We start from the raw sequence: 23,166 nt of genomic DNA on the forward strand, positions 1-23,166 counted from the left end.
ATATTATTATTATGGTATTACTGTCAGCAGTGTGCCCTCTCTTAGAACGTGTAATCTCGGGTAAGAAGATAAGGGGACCTTCTCTTGATCTCAGTGGATTCTTAAAAAAAATTATATATTTTGGGATTTAAAAGTATTCAATTACTCGCTGAGAGTTACATGAGAAGCCTGATATCACTCTTATCTCTATATTCTGGAGCCAGCAACTTCAGCAAGTCTGAAGGTAGAGGGCCCCAAGCCTTTGTTGAAAATGTAAAATTCCACTTACCCAACACCTTTTAAAAGTCAATCAATAGCGTGTGGAACAAAAACAAATATATAAAATATAGTTGTGGTTTCACAGGTAATCAACAAGATATACTTTTCAGCAAATAGTAAACATGTTATTATTAAAAAAAATTAAGACGTTGGAGCGAGCTGGCTAGATGGATAGAGGAGACAATCAAAAGCAGGATTTCTGTGTTTTAATCTCAGCATAGTCACAAGACACTCAACATACTGTAGGCAAATCCCCTTGATAAACCCTCAGCCCCCTTCATGTGAAAGAACAGGGCCTTCTTTGTGTTGTGTGCCATAAACAAACCTTAATTGGGAGCTAGCCATCTAAATGACAGTCCTATTCTTTTGTAGTAAACATACATATGGTCTAAGAAATAACTTGATAATGATTCATTGGTGTTAAAATGCTCCCACAGCACATTAACAGCCATATGTAACATTCATGAATGTGCAGTATCAGCAGCAATAGAAGACTAAGCCCACCTTGAATGTATCAAGAAATAATGTGACGCGGGTTCGCCTCGGTGAAGGCCGCTGATGTGACATTTATTACACTTAAGCCTGTCATTGTCTTGCCTACATCAGCGAGCATTAAACAAGCAGGAAATGTGGGGTTTACATGATGGATGCATCTGTTTTTTCCTATTTGTCCTCTCACAACAATGCAGTATAACAAACACCTTTGTGTTTGTGTGTTTGTGTGTGTGTGTGTGTGTGTGTGTGTGTGTGTGTGTGTGTGTGTGTGTGTGTGTGTGTGTGTGTGTGTGTGTGTGTGTTGCAGGAGTTCCAGGAGGAAATCACTCTGATTAAAGATGACGTCACACACATGAACCAGTTGGCGTCCACTTTCGGTCTGCCCGACATCCAGCTGTCGCCTAGCAACCTGGAACGCATTGAAGAACTCAACACCCGCTGGAGACTGCTCCAGGTAAAGGCACTCGCACACACTCTTATTCAGGTGTAAAAGCACTGACAATCTGTACATGCTATATTGTACATATCCACATGCAGACACACATGTATGTCAACAAAGACGTACATAAACTCAGGCTGCACACACACACACACACACACACACACACACACACACACACACACACACACACACACACACACACACACACACACACACACACACACACACACAATTCTGCTTTATCTGCAAGCGTCCACAGCTGTGTAGCTCTGTCATAACTCTTCAGTCAGATGTGGTGTTCAAACCCCTCACAATGATACCATCAATCTCTCAATGAAGAATTATCCTCAAATGTATTTAATGACAGTCTAAAGACAAACTTTTGTCTAACTTCAGTTTGACCTCAGTTTGAATGATGCTGCAAACCAAAACTGTTATTACTAAAAAGAAAATGTCAAGTAGCATACAGGGAATACAACTACACATCCACATTCTCTGTATTAGGCCTACTACAGCTCCATGCACAATGCTTCTAAATGTGGAGAAATCCAAAGCTTGACAGGCCTGCCTGTGAAGTTAAGAGTTCCTAAACTGCTCAGGGGGCGGGCTTTAGTGAACATTCAATATTACCAATGCATTTGGTACAGAATTGATTATTAGATTTGATACTTATGATTGATACTTTTATGTATAATTGCTAAACAGATTATGATCTTAACTCAAATTTACTCTTGAGATAATGAAGTATTGCATGTATATAATAGGATTTTCAGATTAAAGTGATTATAGTTTTTATAGTGTGTTGATAACGACATGTCAAAACTAATCTTTTCAAGCTAGCTTACACTCATTAAACCATGTGTGTTTCTGTTACTTTAAGGGATAGTTGTAAAAAAGCACACACAGACACACACCATGTGTTTGTGATCAGAGGCAGCACAGGGTGTGTCTCGATCAGTCTCAATAAACCCGGTGGCAGCCATGCTGCTAGTCAGACAGTGATTGTTACCGGGGGTGACAGATAGAGCCAATGAGCTGCCAGAGAGACACAAGTAATGCAGAGGAGTCTCACCATGGTGACACCACGGTGACGGGACCAGACGGCCGCTCTCTCTGAAGTTAGCACCTGACCAGATGCTTGACAGACACACACACTCGCACACACACACACACACACTCGCACACACACACACCTTTGTGTTGTAGCGAAGGTGAGGTGACGTTAAGGAGAAAGAAAGATGTGATACGGTCATATAAAAACAACAACTTCAATCTATTCTTCTTATTCTTCAAGTTGTAGTTTTCTGATGGAAAGTAATTTTTTAAGAGCAGCTGTCAGGTGATCACATGATGAAACCACATGTATGCTCAGAGCAAGAACAGCAACAAGAATGTACAGTACATCTACCACACTGTTCATTCTTTGACCAGGTGAAATGTTATTCAGCAACAACAAATCATTTTATTTGTGTGAAATCTTTAATATCACTGGTAGCAGATGAATGTGTGACATAAACAACATCCAAACAAATTCATTCCAATGGAATTGCTGTGATCTGTGGCTTTACTAGCAGGCACAAAGTAAATCCAAACATGTTTCACCCTCACTTAGGTGAAGCAGAACTGTTGATTGTGTGCAATTGATCCATAGCCATTAAGTTGACATTGCAACCATGAGCAAGGGATTTTTCTTTGTGTTTACACTGATATGCATGAGCTGATATCAATTGCCAGGAAGAGAATTTAGTGTTTCATTTGGACAGCAAAGTGAATTTAACTTCCAGTTTTGGAATAGCCAGTGTCCATTGCAGTTGGTTCATTGCGAGCAGAATGTTTGCCCAGGAATTTTGGCATCAGTTTTAATAGCAGGGTGGTGTGTGTGTGTGTGTGTGTGTGTGTGTGTGCGTGCGTGCGTGCGTGCGTGTGTGTGTGTCAGTCACTACCTACTGATGTGAGCGTGTCCAGTGGTGTAGTGGTGCATGGAGAAGTGGGTATACTCTAAGTTGTACTGCGCGCGCAGTCGGTTTTGCCGGTCCTACATTTCCCATAATTGCGCTGCCTCACAGCCCTTCGCGAGTAGTGGTCCAACACAGGCCTAATGCATGAATATAAGATATATTCAAGATGAGGCAAAAATTGTGTTTCAGTCAGAGATTAGTTTATTTTTAACAAACAGAAAGACAGCTGATTTTTGCCTTTAAAATTTTTTTAAGGTTTTTCTTGAAAATAAAGGGTTGTGGGAACTCCACAGTGAGTTCATGAACACTTCAGAGTTGGTTTGGTGTTGATAACTATAAAAACCAGTTCACTGTCCTGACAGCTGACTGTTGCTACGGTCTGCCGGACCGTCACTGTTTGTTATGTTCATGTCTTTGTGCTGATTTTACACACACAGACACACACATTGGAAGTACACACACATTGACAAGAGTGGAAACGAATGGAGGCGGACCAAAGTCGTGGCCGTTAGAAGTGGATATACGCAATGTCGCCTGAAAAATAAGTGGGTATACGCCGTTTACCTGTGTATACCCTCAACTACACCACTGAGCGTGTCCACAGTGTTTGCAATTTAGTGTTTTCTCCTTTCGTTAATGTAGCTTAAATTGGAAGTGCTTGTGCTGTTATTATGTTGAGTTAGTGTGTGTGTGTGTGTGTGTGTGTGTGTGTGTGTGTGTGTGTGTGTGTGTGTGTGGTACCTGTGCTTCCAGGTCACTTCAGTCGGTCCACAGAGTTCTCTCTTACCTTACGGTGACACAATGTGCACTCTCTGAGTAATTGCGACAAATTCCTCTCCCAACAATCCCACTCCTCTTGTTTCTACAATTCTGATTAGGTTACCGTGGATACAGGCAAAAGCCACTCAGACAGAAATGGATTGGGTGAGGTGCACTCAAAGGTAATTACGTCGTTTGGTTTCATTTCACATCGAAGCCAAAAAAAAAGAAAAAAGAAAGAGACTGGTCATGGCTGTCATATCTTCATCTCTTCTTCATCTCATACCATGGCAGTCACGCACACACGCACTCACGCATGCACGCACGCACGCACACACACACACACACACACACACACACACACACACACACACAGACTCCCCTGAAAATGTGTCATCATCTGTGGCCTTGTCATTTGAGTTGTGGATGGAAAGGTAGATAATCAGCCAATCTGTCCACTAAGACTGGATGATATAACCCATTTCAGTCCCCTCAGCTTCAATACTTCAATCAAACAAAGTTGATAATCCGTTTTTTTAAGCTTCAGATGATTCACTTTTTTGTAACGTCCTGGAACAAGAATCTGTGGCTAACGAGCTTGTGTGCCAAAGAAGGCCTTGCATGCCGGAGCCAAAGCTGCATGTGTTGCCCGGGAACATTGGATCATTGAACATTGTGTCAGGAAGCATCAGTGATTATAGACACACAAGGGCCTCCTCCAGGGGACGTTCGGGTTGCAGCTAGCTGGCAAAGGGGTTGGTGTCGCACTGAAATCATTCCCCCCGCGAGCATCAGCTGGCTTTTTATGTGAATTACACACGTCAGATTAGAAAATGCTAAATGGAAGAAGCGGCAGACTTTTTTTGTCTAGTACTCATCCACCCGCTTAGGCTGCAAAATGTAATCATGTATGCAGCATTTGTCTAATAATAAATAAACATAGTCTCCCTTTGGTTTAACTCAGCGGTAATTATATGCCAACCCTCCAAAGGGTGTGAGAACATTTGCCGGTTCATTTGCATATTGACAAATAGCATTTCTTTGTTCTTTTTGCGGATGTGATTTCTTAGAAGATTTTGAAAGTGTGCATATATTATGGAATGGAATGACTTGTGGTGTTCTGGGAATAAACAACACGCTACCTTTTTGTATTTCCAAATGGAGAATGTTCAATACCTATATATTCCACAACACTGACAGCGTTCTCATGCCAGTAATGCTGTGATGTTAATGATACTGTTAAAATCAGTGCCAACCAAAACAGGTGTTAATATTTGGACCAGTGACAAGCTCCAGAGTTTGCAGTTTTAGAGATGGGAATGTGTGAGCAGGGGAAACAAAAGTGTGTATTACCCCCTCTGGGCAAGAGCACCCGCCTCTCTGCATGTATACCTACAGGGCCGTGCTGATTTGGCACAATTATCTCAACTCCATGTAGACAGACAGCTCATTCGGAGACTCACCGGAGAGACTGCGTCCTCTCTAATTCCTCCACTACAAATTCAATTAGCTTCCATGCTTGTCTTCGTGTCTCCTCCTCTCGTCTCCCTCCATCCCTCCGTCTGGGACACGTTAAACAGAAACACGCAAAGAAATCATGCCTTATCAATGCATTGTCATCATCACATTAAAATGCTTTTAATTGCATTTCATTGATATCATTGATTGTGTGTAAAATGATAATACAAACAAAAAAAAACACAGCAAAGAAACTTGGTGTGTACTCAACTTTGGGTGACCCACCTTGGCATTAATGACAGCCAACCAAAACAGCTAAAGCAAAAGCTCTAAAGATGAATACTAATGTACTGTCCATCTGTCTATCCGCCTGTCCATCTGTGTATCTATCCATCCTAATGCATCTATCCTAATGCATTTCTTTCCATCTTATTTTTCAGATCTCCGTCAACGAACATTTAAAGCAGCTGACAGACGCGCACAGGGACTTTGGCCTTCTGCACGGTACGACACACACACACACACACACACACACACACACACACACACTCAAATGTCCCGACGCACCCACTTGACAAGACATTCAAGAGGTACACAAGGTGTGTGTGTGTGTGTGTGTGTGTGTGTGTGTGTGTGTGTGTGTGTGTGTGTGTGTGTGTCTGTGAGGGAGAGAGAGAGACCAAATGAGGCACCTCCTCCTGACAGCGTCTCACTCAGTAGCATTAAATAAGTGACGTGCTGTTAGCATGAGAGAAGACGACACAGCAGTCGGCTGTCAACGGGTCACAGAAGAACTGCATAAGTGATGAGACGCAGGAGAGCTTATAAAGACATGCCACTCATTTGGCTTTGCTCAATGAGCCTGTGTGATGGTGTATCGATCTGTTTATGCAACTTGTTTTTCTGCTTTTATTACTGTATTCCAATATGAGCCTTGCGCTTAACCCCACTGTGACTGAGGCTCTCAACCATATCACAGATTGATGAAAAGCACGAGGCTTTAAAGTCCCCTCATTCATTCCCCATTTAATGAAAGAGGGTGGTGTACATATAGGATGGTCTATCCAATGTTTTCAATGTCAAAATCTACCTCAGTTTACTTACAGTGGTGAGCATTCATTTCAAGCCAAGGGAACATAGGAGTTAGAAGGACAATTTTAGGATCGGACATATCTGAAGTTCCTAATCCTTAGATCATGTTACATTTGCCAAACACATCAGCTAGTCGTCATTCTAAAATTCTTTTCGGTCATAAAAGTAAAAAATTATATTTGAAAATAGAATAAAGCAACAATAAAGCAGGAATCTAACCTTTGTGTTGCCTGCTTTTCTATGCTAAGAAAATCTATACAGTGTTATACTGTACTATAATGCAATAATACTGAATATCAGCAACGTAAAGCCTAAAACCACAAGCATGCTTTTTGTCATTTAAGGGTGTCCACCTGGAACCACTCATTAAACTGCTATAGCTGCTTTCTTTTTTTCTCATCATTTCTCTTTTAGATAAATTACAGCTCATGTATAGAGTAATTAAAAGACCACCGATAACAAAAGATCACAACATCACTCACACACTCATGACGGGGGGGATTAAAATGTAAGAACTGGGGGAGGGTTGTACCAACAAATTGAGGAAAGAAAGAAACAAAAGACAGTGCAAATTGACACTTTAGACACAAATGGAGTGGTTAAATGGGCCGTGGTATTATGTAAGATAGTAGAACAACAACTAAGCACATAAAATACCATAAAATGAAGTGGGGAAATGCATGTATATTGAAAGGTTCCTTGTAGGTAGAATGAACGGAATGAGACACTGATATCACAGTGCCATGTTTTGTTGATACACAAAGGTTCCATCCAGCTTGATAATGGAGCTCTAATAGATATGGCACGAAAGATAGAGGCGGCGACGAGGTGATAATAATATGGATGACAGCGAGGATGATAATATGAGAGCACGGAGTATGAAAATGTTTTTCATATCATTCTGCCATGTTGATATACTGGGCAGTTGTCACACTATGCAACTCTTTGTTTTTTTAACGGCAGCAAATTTCACATGTGGGGCACAATAAGGCTTATACAGCGGGTTGGTTTCAGCCAAGCCATCTGATTAGTCAGACATGCATGATTCCAACCGTGCTGACAATTCCCAGATAGCCCGGTGGGCTCTAATGGTTGGTGTGTGCCACCAACTCTTGTGGGCATAATAAGCCAGATAATTAGCAATATTTCTTTTCTTTTCTGCTGTTTCTCATTATCACCATATATTACTTTCTCATTACACGTGATGTTTTGGTAACTGCTGCGTACACCAATTCCCTGCATACTTTTGTTTGTTGGACCTACGTGATGTCGGTCCTGCCGTAAACAGTCTGTGTGAACAGTTGACTAGCTTGTAGACAGTTTGAAGAGTTGTGACCCCTTGTTTTTCTGTCTCAGCAGGATCTGTCGAGAGCCCCTTTGAGCAGGGCGTCTCCCCAAACAACGTGCCATACTACATTAAGTAAGTACTGACCTCTGACCAGCAGATTCACTCACTATATATATATATATATATATATATATATATATATATATATATATATATATATATATAGGTCTACTAGACTTCACAAAGAAAATTAGTTAGTACTACTGCAAGTGAAGCAACACTGGATAAGGTTCTGGTTAAATGTCATGAAAGGAACCCAAATGTGTAATTTGAGTGTACTAACCTTTAAACTAACAAAGTGCACACTAAAGTGGCTAAAGCCTAGAAAGTGCAGAAATGTTGTGTTGTGTGTTATCATACTATGATACTACCAAAATGGCAACATTTCCTGGTTCTGCGATGCTGTGCTGATGGATCTATTATAGCCTATAATATAACATTGCAGGTGCCGATTCAATAGTAATCTCTATAGTTTTGCATGCTGTAATAAAGACAATCACCATCAAATTGTTATCGATATCTGGTATTTTTCCAAAAATGCCCAATAATTTTACTTTTTTAAAACAGTTTTATAGTAGTCTACATAGTCAATGTACATGCATATACACAGAAATTCAAACAAGTCAAATAATTAGTGAAGTAATGAATTGTGGACGTCACATTAAGGAAGGTGAGTTAAGATGTTGTTTTATTCTGCTCCAGAGATGGATTGATACTGTGTGGCACGTGTTCTCTGGCTGTATTGTTTGTTTGCTTGCCTGCTTGCTTTTTATCTAACAGTGTGTAATTTCCATTTATTTAGTTTTTGAGTCATATTTAGTCAAATCAGTTGTTCATTCATCGGTCCACCCATACACTCATTCATCTAATCATTCACACATGCAGCCCCGGATAACGAAACAGAATCAAATCAGATTCAAATAGATGTCTGTGTTGTTGAGACCGTTTTTCTTTAAGGATCCACAACAGTGAGTGAACATTTGCCATGTCAGGAGTGCAGCTTTATATTTATATGATCCTGGCATCAGATGGACAGGGGAGCAATTGTGGTCATTTTTTTCCCATCTTCCTGCTGAAGGATTAATACTGCTTTCCTATTGGTTGGTAGCTGGCAACACCTTTGACAGTGCTCCTGCTTGGTTTTTATAATCAGCACAATGTAACGACAGGAAGTCTTTTTGACACTTGATACACTGTATTTGTGTAACTCCACAATTTATAGGATACTAAGTTGCCCACATGGGTTAGTTGAGAATTCATTTATTTCGTTCTTTGTCTTTTTCTTCTGCTGAATATAACATCATGATCTCACCCAGGCCCAAAAAACTTCATCGTGTCAGTAAACATGCTAGTTCAGCAGCTGAAGTCCCTGGTTTACTACTAATCAGCAGGTAGCGGAAGTTAGTAGGTGGGGTGTTTTAGCACAGTAGTTAGCATAGTCTTACAGCTTTCTGCCTCGGCGCTGCAGGGTGCACAACCAGTCATTTAACTGTTGGTGAGCTGGTACAGAAAACAAATTCCACTGAGTTAAACATGAAAGATAATTAGTTAATAAATTGCATACATTTAATGGATATTTTGTGTTTGTTTTTTACCTGACGATGTCCTCATTAGTTGAAATAGTTTAGAGGAAGGCTGTGACATACCTCTTCAACCCTGCCACACCCGACAGTGGCTCCAACTAAACAAGTCGGCCAAGAATGTTTAGACCCACAACTCATTTATCTTTTAATAGGTTTGGTGGACTGGAAAGGGTGGCCAACATCGCTACCATTGTGTCCTTGAGCAAGGCACTTAACCCCAAACTGATACAGAGGCGCTGTACTATGGCTGACCTGGCACTCTGTCCCCTCCGAAGCGGAAAAATTGAAAGGGGATATGCGAAAAATAACTTTTTCAATGTGTTTTGTGTACAATTGATTTAATTTTGACTAATTTAGTCGGAGAGCTCATATAGCAGTTTATTGTGCTTGAATTAACACCTATTAACTGAGTGAGGTGTTTTATGTAACTGGCTCTACATGCTCGCTTGACCTCAAGTTTGTAAGTAACTCTTGGTTTGGCATGGAGTGAACTGGCAAGTGCGAGAAATGCATTGGACTGAGAGAAAGAAACAAAGAAAGAGAGGAGGGAGGGAGGGAAAGAGAAGTGACAGATTTTCCTCTCCACATGCAGAGAGAAAGATGGAGCTGACCAGATGACCGACACCCTGTGAGTTCCAGCTGACACACACACACAAACCAAGACACACCCAGACACACACACACACACACACACACACACACACACACACACACACACACACACACACACACACACACACACACACACACACACACACACACACACTCATAAACATTCCCCAATGTACGCAGCATGTACCCACACACAATACTAAGAGTATGTATACAGCACATATACACACACATATAGTAATGTCATTATTCATCAATAAGGCCTGGCATGTAGTAGGTATTTATGTTCATCCCCAAAGGGTTAAATTGGATTGAAGTTAAGGCACAATGTAGGCCAGTCAAGTTCTGTCACACCAAACTGGGAAAGTCCAGAGTCAGTCCAATACTGTTTTCATTGTATGCTTCACTCGACGTAAGGGCCAGAACCATTAAGAAAAGGCCCCAAGATTAAATTAACAAAGGTCCCTGTATACTTTTGGCCATAGAGTGTCCATGCACACATGGCATTATTCACAGTCACTGCAGCAGCCAGTGTGTCTCTCATGCACATTCAGGTGCAACAACATATGGCTAACCAACTGCTTTAACATGCACAATCACTTTTCTGTTTCTGGGGAGGATTTCCTCAAACCAGCAACATACACCTTGTGCCCCCCCATCCCCGCCCCTCCCCTTCCCAATCCTGTGAGGGTGTGTTTGATTTGCCACCCTGCAAACAAGCTCCCCCAGGGGTGGAGTCCTCAGTTAAAATCCATATAACCACCTACGCAAACACCGGCAACCGCAAATCACGTAAAATCAGTAATCAGGACTTGTCTGATGTGTTGAATCCATCGCTCTTCGCCTTCTTATAAGTCTCCCACTGTTGTTCTACTACACACACACACACACACACACACACACACACACACACACACACACACACACACACACACACACACACACACACACACACACACACACACACACACACACACACACACACACACTCACTCAGGTATATAAAGACATACTGTTTTGGTGGGATAAAATAACAGTTGAGACTTGCCTATAAATTACAGGCTGTTCCTCTCTCTCTTTTCTGGTGCAACATAGCCTACATTTCTTAAGCCCTGAACACTGATTCCCAAAGCAAAGAGATCTCCCCCCCCCCCATTCTGTCCCTGTCTCTTTTCCCTCTTCTCCTGTGTGCCTTGTCAAAAGCAAAAAGTACCTTCTCTCTCCCCTTCTCCGCCTCCTTTCCCTTTTGTAGCTTCTTATTTTCCTGTCTTTCTTCCTTTCTGCCCCTCTTTCTATCTCTCTTTTCTACCATGGCCTTGAGTGTGGGAATCTGTATGTCTTGAAAAGCAAAGAGCCACCCTCGCCCTCTCTCTCCCTCTCTCCCTCTCTCTCTCTCTCTCTCTCTCTCTCTCTCTCTCTCTCTGTCAGGGAGGTGAAAAACCTCCTCGGATGGTGTCGAGGCTCCTTTGCTTTCAGAAACAGTGGGATGGGGGGAAGGGAGGTAGAGGCAGAGAGAGCCTGAGCTCCGCCTTGTCTAGCTGAGGAGTGTCAAGTTTTTCAGAAGCAGACAGGGCCGGACAGGAAATTAGTTTAATTTCACAATAAAGTCGTCAACCATATCGGGTGCTTCATTTTATTCTAATGTAGCCATTAAAATGTCTTCCAATGTCCATTTATTTAGATATCATTAGCCATGGTCTATAATTCTAAACATTGAAATAATTCATATTGTCACACTTTGTGAACTTGGTTGTGTTGGGGCCCCTTTAGGATCTAAGGCACTGGTGAAAATGCCCTCTCTGCAAAGTGGTAATCCAGCCTGAATAACTCCTTATGCCTTATATTAACATGTATTCACTTGTATTTAAATATTATAATATATATGTTGCTTTATAATGGGTATGTGTTGGTACATTTATAGCAGTTCATCGGCTTCTTCACACAGTCCCAGCTTATGGCAAGAAACACACTGCTGTAAAACGAATATGCTACACTGTGTAAATGCAACATAGCAAAACAGTGTTTTTACACATCATGGCATCTCTGCCTGAATAGTAATGGTGTAGATGCACAACAGCACAGACATTAAACACAGCAAGAGGGGATCTGTTGACATTCAACAAGGGTTTCATGTAGGCCTACTGCACTCATTACTAATGTACTACTATTGTGCTTTTCCAGCAATATCCCTGCACTGAAATCAGTCTATTTCATTCCAAAGTATGTAGTTAATAACTCCTGATTGACCGTAAAAGGATGCTAGGAACTCTATTTGCATTCAATGCATTTTCTCTTTCTTTGGGACCATTTCCCTTCACAAGTCAGGGTAATAAACAAAGGCTAAACGCATACCCGTTAAAGAGTTCAATGATTTAGTGGGACCAAGATATTTGTGTAGAAATAGAGATAATGTTTAATGTATGTGTTCCTATTTACTCTTTATAGTGTGTATAAAAAAAAAGCCAGTTGTCTCGCCGAAGCTTATTTATTTATTTTGAAGAACTGAGCGGATGTTCTCTACGCTTGTATTCTGGGGATATTGACCCTCTTGTCTTCTCGCTGGCCAGTCAGCCTCTGCAACCCACCGCTGCCGCTTGCAGAGGAACACACACCGAAACACATACGCACACGTAGGCTGCACACGGTACTCCCGGACGCCTCTCTCCGGTGGTAGAGGACGCTTTGGTTGAACCGCGGAGGGGTTCGGGATATCGCCTCGGTTCTGCCCGGCAATCGGGTCATTTCTACCGGACGCGGAGCGCTCTGATCCTCCGGCGATGCGGGAGCAGCTTCGGAAGTGAGTGTTGGGGCTGGGGGAACCGTTTATGGTGGTGATAAATAATGGTGATGGTAATTGTGCTGGTCGTAATGCAGTAAACCTGTTCACACGGACAACACATCGGCTGAGGGCTTTTCGTGGCAGGCAGAGATCGAGGCGGTGAGCTGGGACACAGAGATCCCCCACACTCAGCAGAAACGCACAGGATTTCACCTGTAGTCCAGAATACGAGCAGGAAAAGGGCTTGTCAGTGTTTAAAAACTGGACACAGATTCATTCAAATGGACATTAACATGGGGTAATAACACTCCCTTATTGGAGAGAGCTTAACCCATGCCTGCAAGTTTATCCCAAATGCAGAAGGAATGAATGTCACCTAGCAAAATAGATTGTGAAGCCAATTGTACAGCATAGCCTACGGCAGAATATCCTCAAGTGCAAGTTTTCTTATAGGCTACATTTATGCATTTAAGGAATAGATCCCCGCAGGTCATGGAAAAGAAAACGGGATGTCATATTTTCCCGAAAAGGTAGGAAAACTGTGCTATTTGGTAGCCATTAATTGTGACCGTCTCGTTCTTGTACGGTGGCTGTTGATCGTGGTTGTTGCCGGGGAACCAGGCGAGGTGTGCGGCCAGTGATGCTCTTCTACCCGCTGTAGCTACCCTCCGGATACCCGAACCGTGCATTTCCTAATTCTACACCATTTCTATCTACTGTTTGGTGGGCTATTTGCTGCCATATTGGAACAAAAATAAGGGACATTTGAATGCTTTGAAGCAACCCACTGCTCCGCGCTGCCTGCGTTTATTTGCCTGTATGTGTTCGAATTCGGCCCGACGGGGATTCGTGGTAATGTATGCGTGTGTATAGGCTATGTGTGCTGCGCTGGCTGAGCTTTTTTGCATGAGAAAAGAGCCTTTGCTAGCAAAGCAGCGATGTATCAGTCGTGCTGCATTCCTTCACAGTCTCAAACGCGCACACGGAGGTGCAAGCACAATCACCTCCGTGTCAGCAAAGCAGCCCGTGTCTGGATCAGTGTGTGTGTGTTTTTTTTGCACTATAGGCCAAGTGTGTGCGTCGTGCACATATATTTTGATGTGCTGCACCGGGCTATTTTCGGCTGACAAAATAACGCCAGGCCTCTTATTTATTTAAGCGCAAAAAGAGGATTTTTGGTTCTATGTGTGCTGTTCATGCGCGGTCCGGATTTTTCGGCCCCAAAGTGAGATGTGATTGTCCTGCGTTTATACTAGCATACATGGATTTAAAGATATATATACATATATATTATGTTTGTGTTTGTGTGTGTGTGTGTGTGTGTGTGTGTGTGTGTGTGTGTGTGTGTGTGTGTGTGTGTGTGTGTGTGTGTGTGTGTGTACACGCGCGTGCACACTTCAAGAGTTATTGAAATGAGAGCAGCTAGGATGCAGGCTTGCTGGTGCAGATTTTTGGCCCCAATGTGATTGCAGGTGTGTGTGCACTGATTAAATACAGCAATACAATAAAAAGTCCTAAAACAAACACACACACACACACACACACACACACACACACACACACACACACACACACACACACACACACACACTCCGGATGCTGGATACTGGTTCTGACATGCTCAGGCATGACAGTTATGGCTGGTGTGCCTTTGTATTCGTGTTGATGCTTATCAACCATAGGCTCTATTTATGCCTGTAAGCTGTGGTTTTGAGGGGCTGCTTTTCAGATTCAGAAACAGTAATGTTGTCTCCAAGTGTCATGTTAAAATGATAAACTATGCCGGGTCCAGACATTGTCATATTTCTCTATCAGCGTGTGAGAACAAATGGCTGTGACGTAAATGTCATCAAATCAGACATGTCTTGACCAGCAGCTGTCAGAGAAGTTTTTTAGATGCTACATCATCATAACCATCTTCCCTTTCGTCCTCAGGGAGTAATTAGCCCACCGAAATACTGCAACTCAAAGCACAAAATGTAGAAGGCGATGTCTTAATGCTACAGAACAAAAGTTGTTTTATCTTCCTCCAAGCTTTGGGGGGAGTGTCAGATGTGCAAGCGAGCCAGACCCACCATCACTGCAGGAAAAGTTCCTCCCATCTTTCATGAGTGAAAGTAGCTTCCGTTCAGTGCAGATTCAAAGTGATTTTTCTACCATTGGAAGGCCTCGGGTTGTTTTTAAAATTGACCAGAAATAATTCCTTGTGTTTTGGAAATGTATAAATAAATGAAGCGTGTAGTCTTCTTCAGCCAGGCTGTGTAGATGAACTGCACACACAGATTTATACCATCAGATTATAGTCACACCAATGACAGATTTTTAAAAAGTGTTTGACAAACTGTTATCCATTATCACTTTATGTTTAGCTTCAACTCTCTTGAGGCCCAAAACCATCAAGTGATTTTTCAGCGCTCCCCTCACACTGATTATTACAGCAAGCAGAGGCTGTGAAAACAAAATATTCGCCAAAGGTCACCAAGCAAAAATGTGTGAGGAATGAAATTGGCTCCGTTTGCGTTCAATCATCTCCTTGTTGAAAGTTGAGCCACTGCATTTTGTAGGAGTGTATAGGTTTGTTTATCCTCTGATAATATATAAATGACACGTTGTGACAAAGCCATCATTTTCACTGCTACACCCTCAGTTCACACTGCAGACAGAGCGCAGGTTAATACGGCACTGGTAGCCACTGCTAAGCTGCAAAACGTATGACGTACGACTGTAATTACTGATTGTGTTGAATTGATTAGTGATCAAGATGTATATTTTGTCCTATTACACTAGCAGGGGAACTTATGAGATTGCTCATTTTACTATCAACAGTCCAATACCTGAAAATGCTAAGTTTAGATCGATTAATCGAAAGAGCAAAACATTTCAGATCATTTTCTATATGTTATTGCATGTAAAAAATGTATCCACTCAGATTAAACATTTCTGTATCATATGGTTTTACCACCAAGAAGTTCACTGACCATGTTACATTTTTTGTATTGTTTTCCTACTTTCCTGAAATGTCTAAATTGTTGGTATTCGATGTAATCTCTTTATTCAGTTATTGCAAAAGTCCAGGATTATGTGGTTCATTTTCTCGCAGCTTTTTTTGTTTTTCAGTGAATATATTTTTTTGGCTTTGGACCTTCAGTATTGATGGTGATTAATAATATAATTGAGATAAATATAGCTGCAAAAAAAAAACGATTAATTACTTGCAGCTTTGATTCCGTTTATTTTTCGCACGCGGCAAAATAGAGCAGCAAAACCTCCCAACTGAGAAATGACTGATAGTCCAAACAGTCGCAGATTAAATTCTACTAATCGTTTTGAGCTCTAGATGTTTAAACGAAAACCTAACTCTTGGTAATTTATGAGTTGTTTTAATCGACAGAGAATTAGATATTAATGTAATGGCTGAGGTACTTACACAGATGAGTCTGGTGAAGTTCTATATTTTTCTAATTATTTGTGCATTCGAAGCCCGATCCATCTCATTCATCTGTGCTAGAGAGCTCCATTGTTGTCCATCACAAATGCATCGATGAGCCATTCTTTTTCATTGGGTGACATTTTTCCTTCATTACCATGAACACACACACACTGCAGTTTATTTGGACTTAAACCCATAAATACACTGAAACCCTCAGAATTATCCTTTAAAAACATATTTTTTTATGTAAAATTGTGTTTCTAAAATGATTAACTAATCATTACGATAAATTATCGCAAGCAAAATAACTACAATTATCTTTGATCTTTTTTTGTCAGTACTTTTTAGGTTCTCGGTCACAAAACAGCTTCCCCTCATATCCAACTGATGAATATGGCTCTAATTTCTAGCCCGCTCACATTACGTCCCTTATGTCCATTGTCTGAGCTCATTGGGAGGCCTGGTGTGCAAGAAAACATTGTAACAACGCTCATTCTCAATGATAGGCAGAGAAAGGCATCGCCACACAGCCCATAAACTACCTTTTAATCATTCATCCAAAGAGCCATAATTGACTGCAGCGAGAAGTGACACTCATGTCTCTGTGCAAATCCATTATTTAAAACGCCTATCCGTCACTGCCGCCATAAGCCATTCAGCCTGCTTGTTAACTGCAATATGTAGCATTGTATGTTCACACATGAGTGGGTGTCTGTGTTATTGTGTGACGGAGTGTGTATGTGTGTGTTATCGCTGTCAAAAATGACTGCTGTTCAATGCAACTTTTAAGTCATGCTGCACACAGAGGAATGCCTCGGCCTTGAGAAATAACGTGATCAGATTCAGACATGTCGGTGACGATACAGTGATTGTCTGTACAGCGTGAACAGGATCCACATGCAGTCAGAGCAGCAGCGCGTCTTTCTATAATTCAGATTTGCTCAAATGGGAACAAACAGAAAGGTTGTGTGTGGATTTGGATCTCCCCTATGTCCAAAGGCTCTATTTCTCTGTCATGCTTTAGTGCTAATTATCATTGAACATTCTAAGTGATTAGTATAAGTATACTTTTTATTAAGTTAGTTCTATATATATATATTTTTGGTTTTGGTCAGTTCTTCTGTTGTTTCATCTCAATAACATAGTTAGTGATCGTGGGTGTGGGGGATGTGAATGCTAAATGCCTTTCCCCCCTGTCCCTCGTCAGTTTCAAGCAGATTCGCCCTCGGGCAAGGCAGCGAATTGTTGCCTGCTCCAGCCGAGCGGCTCAGCGTGCAGCGCTGTATCTTCTGACAGTTTTAGGATGCATTATCAACACTTTGGCTCTTCCCCGGGCCATGATACACTTTCTAGGGAGACGGTGTCAACTTTCAAAGAGAATCCAAAACCGGATATGCTTGAATCCTGCAGGCTTTCCATTCATATCTGATAGTTCTGTTGTGTGTTTTCTTCATTAATCCCAACGGGAAATCAGGTGGGAAGAAGTCGGACTGCAGTTGTGGAGCTTGTTGACTTATTGCAACAGTGTGCGTTTGTCAGGTGTTTCAGTGTGTGTGTGTCTTTATGCTTATGTGAGAAAAAATATGCAGTGTGTCCTCTTTCAAAACACATAGCTGGTTTCCTAAAGGAGGGGGTGGTGGAGACAGATAAGGTGTGGCAGAGATAGGGACGGGGCATTTGAGGTTTGAGTTGAATGCAGTAGTGAAATGTAATGCATTAGTTTTATTGATCCCTTAAGGGGAATTCCCCCCCTCCCTTCTTTGCATAGATCAGGGTCAGTGACAAAGCAGTACCCCAGGAGTGGGAGGCCTTTAGTGTCCTGCTCAAGGACACACCAACAGGGAGGGACTCGAACACATGTTGCCTGGTTAAAGAAAGTAGAAAATCCCATTAAAGGCTGAGACAGCTTTCAAAATTTGCAAGTAACTTATGTTGACACAGACTCAAATACACTCACCTAAAAAACCTCCAACCTGAAAATGATAACTGATTTTTAGACATGAAATTTTGATCAAATGTATCAGAGGTTTTTCTTAGCAGCTACTTGACCCACATACTGGAGGTCCTGATTCAGGAATATTAAGTTGATATCCGCTTAAATTATTGATGTTTGAACAAAAGTTCAACTGGGAGCTTTTCCTGGAGTACATCCTGACATAACGTTCCTTTCCTTTCACATACAATCATTGACTGAGCACAGACATGGTTTTGCAGAAAACAGATGACATTTTATTTTAGCCAAGATGCAATTTCTAAAAACATTTTATTTAAACAACTAGGAATCGACAATTGGATGCCAAACCTATGCTACACCAGAGCATTTTTTTTATTGATTTTTTTCCTCTTTATTTTACAGTCAGTCAGACAGTCAGTGTATATTTGTCACAAACAGCCAAATAAAATGAAGTTAAAAATACAAAAAGTGTGTGTGACAATGCTTTGTTTTTGACAATCTCCTTAACGATTTTCTAACCGTCCTAGTATGCTGAAAAACCATGCGAAAACAACCAGGGTCAAATTCAAAGTGCGACTGTTATGACGAAATAAATAACAAACATTATGTTCCAATTGTATGCCCACTGCAGGCATACTTTTTTATGGGCAGCTGCATCATGTTGTATAGTAAATAGAAAGAGATAAGCTACCATTTAATTGGTAATATTGCCGGTGTAGTTTAAAGTCCTGTCTGAGCTTGCATAGTGAAATGGATTTTTTGTTCAGTGCTGTTGATTTATTGCTGTTGAGACTTACTGAGGTGTAAGTTTTGTCCTCCAAGGACATCCTATCGAGGACATCATTTAAAGTTCAATACCGTTACATTACATAATATCAAATTAAACGGCGTGAAATTTAACTGTGCAACAGGGGAAGGCAGTCAGGAATATATTTAAGACCTTCTTGGCTTTTTGTGCCACTCCGAAGTACTTTGAGACTTTATTGAAATTTAGATAATTTTCAAAGCATACCAACCAAATAAGGTATCTATTGTTTTATTGTCCAGCAGGACACTGGACTGAATGAAACAGCCTTCCTCCTGTCACTGGAAGACGTATTGTTCTGTGACTCATCGATTTGGTCTTGACCCCTGGGGGTGGAGAATAGGGGACCTGGATCTTCTCAGCTTTAATGTGAAAAACACAAGTGCGTCTTATTACTTTGTGCCTGTGAGCGAGCGGGCAGCGGTAAACAGCCTGCGCGTTACCTTGCCTTGCCTTGAAGGACATGCAAGAGGGAATTGAAGTGCAACACTCCTCAGTCACAAGCCTACAGGCACTGCGGCGCGCTGGATGAAAAGCAGGCCGGAGCGTTTGAAGCCGTGCGGTTTATTAGAGGCATTTGTACGAGTGGCATCGGAGCAGCACGCAGCAGTGACTGAGCTACTGTTTGCATAGACTCTGAGCTTAGAGGATTTTTTAAGTAGCTCTTCACCATGGGACCCCTCTCCTCATTATCTGGAGTGGGAGTGTGGGAGAGAGGACGAGAGGCAGCAGCAGAGAGAGAGAGAAAAAAACAAGGGCAATGCGCTGGAGAAAAAATAAAAGCCCCAGCATATGGATTATTATTTGTCTGCTTTTTTTTCAGTCAAAGGTTAACTGCAGGTGCACTTGTGTGTGTGACCGCCTCCCCCGACATTTGTGCTTTTAACAAGCAGGGCTAGAATTACAAAGCAGACATCAACAGTGCTTTGTCTGTGAAGGAACGCAGAGCAGCACTGTGTTTTAAACTGTTCACTATTTCATTTTTTTTACCCTTTTTCTATTACACACGACACCACCCACTGTGATCAGAGGTGGCCCACTTTGCAAGCACCCTGTTCACATGTATAGCCTAACTGATCATCACACACACGCACACACACACACATACGCGCACACCTACACCTGTGCTTTAAAAAGGTAATCCGGCTTGGTTTCCACCTTTTTTTTAAAAGATCTATAAAATATATATTTTATTTTTTGCAGAACATCAGATAGTGTTTCTCCGTGCTCCAGTTCTCGTCTCGTTTTCCCCTTTTATATGAGCGACAAAATGGCTGTAATATTTAATTCTTTGTTGATATGCTGATCAACACTATACCTTGTAAATAATAAGCCATTCTCATTTCCCGGGATAGCAGCGAGGTAAATGTCTATTTATTAAGTGTCTGACGTATGAACTAGGAATCTTTTCTTGAGATTCAACAGTTCCCTGTCTTTTCAAATATTTGATGTGCTCTGGAAAAAAAGAAAGAAAAAAAAACTAATTGCCTTGCTGGTAAGATATGTTGCTTCCATTAGCATTATGTAAACATGCAGCTGGCATATTACCCCTCACATTTACAGTGGCATGAATCCGACAGCCCCCTTCAGTCATATTTATAGTGGCGCAGAACGTTTCTGACATTTATTTACGTTTGCTCAAATGGATGCACTTTGTTACATACGCAGGGCCGGAATTAGCCGCTCAGATCTTCTTATCATGTTGGTACAATAATTATTGCTTATAACAGTAGCTAAGTGGAACTAATGACCAGGAAAATTAACTCTCTGCTTTTACAGTACCATAATTCCTTTTTGTTGCCTTTTAGTATAAGTAGTGCTTTAATGTTTTGCTTGATGGCAGTTCAATTCAGTGTGGGTGTTTGAAGACGCCATGTGAGATGCAAATTATTGCTCAGATCACGACACTCGATCGGGATTAAATGGGAAGTGTTTGGGGAGGAGATGTGGAGATGGCACCATCTAGCAAACAAATTAGCAGCAGTGACATATCACCTCATTCAAACCGCTTCTATACCTATAGTTAACTTTTAATTAAGTGCCACGCAACTGTAACTTTAGTGTGGGGTTGTTCTCAAAATCTCTCTTTCATCATTCTAAATGAATTGTGGGGCTTGGTAATACTGCAGCGTAGAAAAAGCTGTACATGGACAGTACAGTGGGAATAGTTGTGGGGGGTTATTTTGGGCCAAGCCGCTCTTTTTTTTGTTGTTGCCCCAGGTCAGTGTTAGCTTAATCCAGCCATGTTCACATAAAGAAAACATTAGCGTTTTTTTTTTTTTTTTCTTTTTTTTGTCAATTTCTTCAAAGTCTCATCTTGTGAATTCTTCGTTCCTGTTTTCACATACGCTCGTTCGACCTCGTTTTGTTTTATTTGTCCTTTTAAAAAATCCAAAGTGCTTTCTTTGAGCAAATGCGACGGGGCTCACAATGAAGTGTATACTCGGTTAATTAGTTCTGACCCTCGAGTAGACAGACACACAATGAAGGACTGGCACAGAACGCTTGTAAAAGCTTGTCAAAAGGAGCTCAAATAATAAGTAGTAGTGGGGGTCGAGACCTTCAACGAGAAGCACACATTCTTTAAATATCATCGTTATCCTGATTATTCTGGTACATTGGGGAAAAAAAATACACATCTGTCATTGCAGCTCTTAAGGCTTGAATCACACACACATACACACACACAAACTCCTTGCGTTTCTGTCTCCAACACACACAAACACACACAGCACAGTCCCGAGTGGCGCGCAGTCACGAGGAGGAGAATGTGTGAGGGGAGAATGACACAGCAGCCATCTATCTCTCTTCCTGCCTCTTTTCTGCCTTCCTCTGTCACACTCTCCGTGTCTGTGTGATTTTCTTTATTTTTCTAAGATTATGAGATGGCGGGGAGAGGCGCACAAACAACAGGATTAGGTTTTAGTGTGGGATTCTTTTTTTTTGGTGGGGGGGTGGGGTTGCTGATCTAAGTTTTCAGAGCTTGAGATGACATTCATTCATTCGCTATCCATCTCATATTTAAAATTATTTTTAGGAAGGCACAATCCCTGGGATGAATATGTAGTTCTGATAAGACGTGTCAAACTATTTACCTGTTTTACATACAACGTTTTCATTGCAAAAACCGGTGTTCAGTGTTAATAAATTGTGAGTCTCTTTATTTTTGGTCTAGTGGGTTTGTTTCAGTTGATTTATTTTGCATTAACACATAATGTAACGCGTGTATAATCTGTTTAGCATCTTTGAAAACTATAGGCTAGAGTCTCATAAGGGACTACTTATTTTATCCACAAAGAAATAACTCTAGTAATGGCAATGAGTCGGTGTATCAGACGATCTAGCACATTAATCCAGGCTGAAATGTATCTCAGCAGCTATTGGATAGATTGACATTCATGGATTAATCCTAATAACTTTGGATTTCCCCTCAACACAAGGTTGACATTTGAGTTTTTTTAGTGAAATGTCAATTGTCAACTACTGGATGGATCACTATGACATTTGGTTTTAGACAAACATTACCCCACCCCACTCTCGGGATGAATTGGAATAACTTTCATTATCCCTCAACTCATCAGGTGCAAATTTTATGGGTTTTATACTTTGATTTTATGACTGAATTCCTGTCTGTTTTTTGTCCCTCTCCAGCCACCAGACCCAGACAACATGCTGGGACCATCCCAAGATGGCCGAGCTCTATCAGTCCCTGGGTAAGAAAAGGCTCATTCTAGACACACACGCTGTCTTGCCTTCCAACTCATTTCCGTCTAATAAATCCATGAACTATTACAAGATGCTCTATCAATTCTTCATAACAACATGCTAGTTTAGGAGAGGTGAAAGATATTAAACTTCACTGTGTGTTTTTTTATTAATATTTTTTTCTAGCCGACCTGAACAATGTCCGATTCTCGGCCTACAGAACAGCTATGAAGCTGAGACGCCTGCAGAAAGCTCTCTGCTGTAAGTACCTTCTGCTCTTTACATCCAGTTTACATGTAAATCTCTCTGTATGTGTGTGATGCACAGGGGTTTGGTGTCTCTTATTTCCAGTACACTCATCTCTCATCATAAGTCTTCCTCCCGCTGTGCTCCACTCCTACACTCCTCTTTTGTTCTTTCTTTTGCTCTCTTTTCTCTAATAAACCTAATTTGCCACATCCTCCGTCTCCTTTTTTTCTTCTCCTCCT

The 23,166-nt window shown here is 41.4% G+C and overlaps 2 protein-coding genes across 2 annotated transcripts in view; both read left to right on the forward strand.

Moving 5' to 3' along the window:
- The window catches only part of LOC307269996 (dystrophin-like), a gene marked incomplete at its 3' end in the record, with an annotated part of 102,422 nt that extends 94,536 nt beyond the window's left edge, over positions 1-7,886 (forward strand). The window contains exons 60-62 of the mRNA XM_080053119.1: positions 1,061-1,207; positions 5,811-5,874; positions 7,822-7,886. Coding sequence (XP_079909245.1) covers positions 1,061-1,207; positions 5,811-5,874; positions 7,822-7,886 — 276 coding nt within the window. The remainder of the gene's footprint in view (positions 1-1,060; positions 1,208-5,810; positions 5,875-7,821) is intronic.
- Positions 7,887-12,616: 4,730 nt separating this feature from the next.
- The window catches only part of LOC307269997 (dystrophin-like), a 31,783-nt gene continuing 21,233 nt past the window's right edge, over positions 12,617-23,166 (forward strand). Inside the window, exons 1-3 of the mRNA XM_080053120.1 lie at positions 12,617-12,802; positions 22,625-22,686; positions 22,865-22,939. Coding sequence (XP_079909246.1) covers positions 12,783-12,802; positions 22,625-22,686; positions 22,865-22,939 — 157 coding nt within the window. The 5' untranslated portion in view covers positions 12,617-12,782. The remainder of the gene's footprint in view (positions 12,803-22,624; positions 22,687-22,864; positions 22,940-23,166) is intronic.

This window comes from Ammodytes marinus, assembly GCF_949987685.1.
Source record: "Ammodytes marinus genome assembly, chromosome: 24".
Taxonomy (NCBI): domain Eukaryota; kingdom Metazoa; phylum Chordata; class Actinopteri; order Uranoscopiformes; family Ammodytidae; genus Ammodytes; species Ammodytes marinus.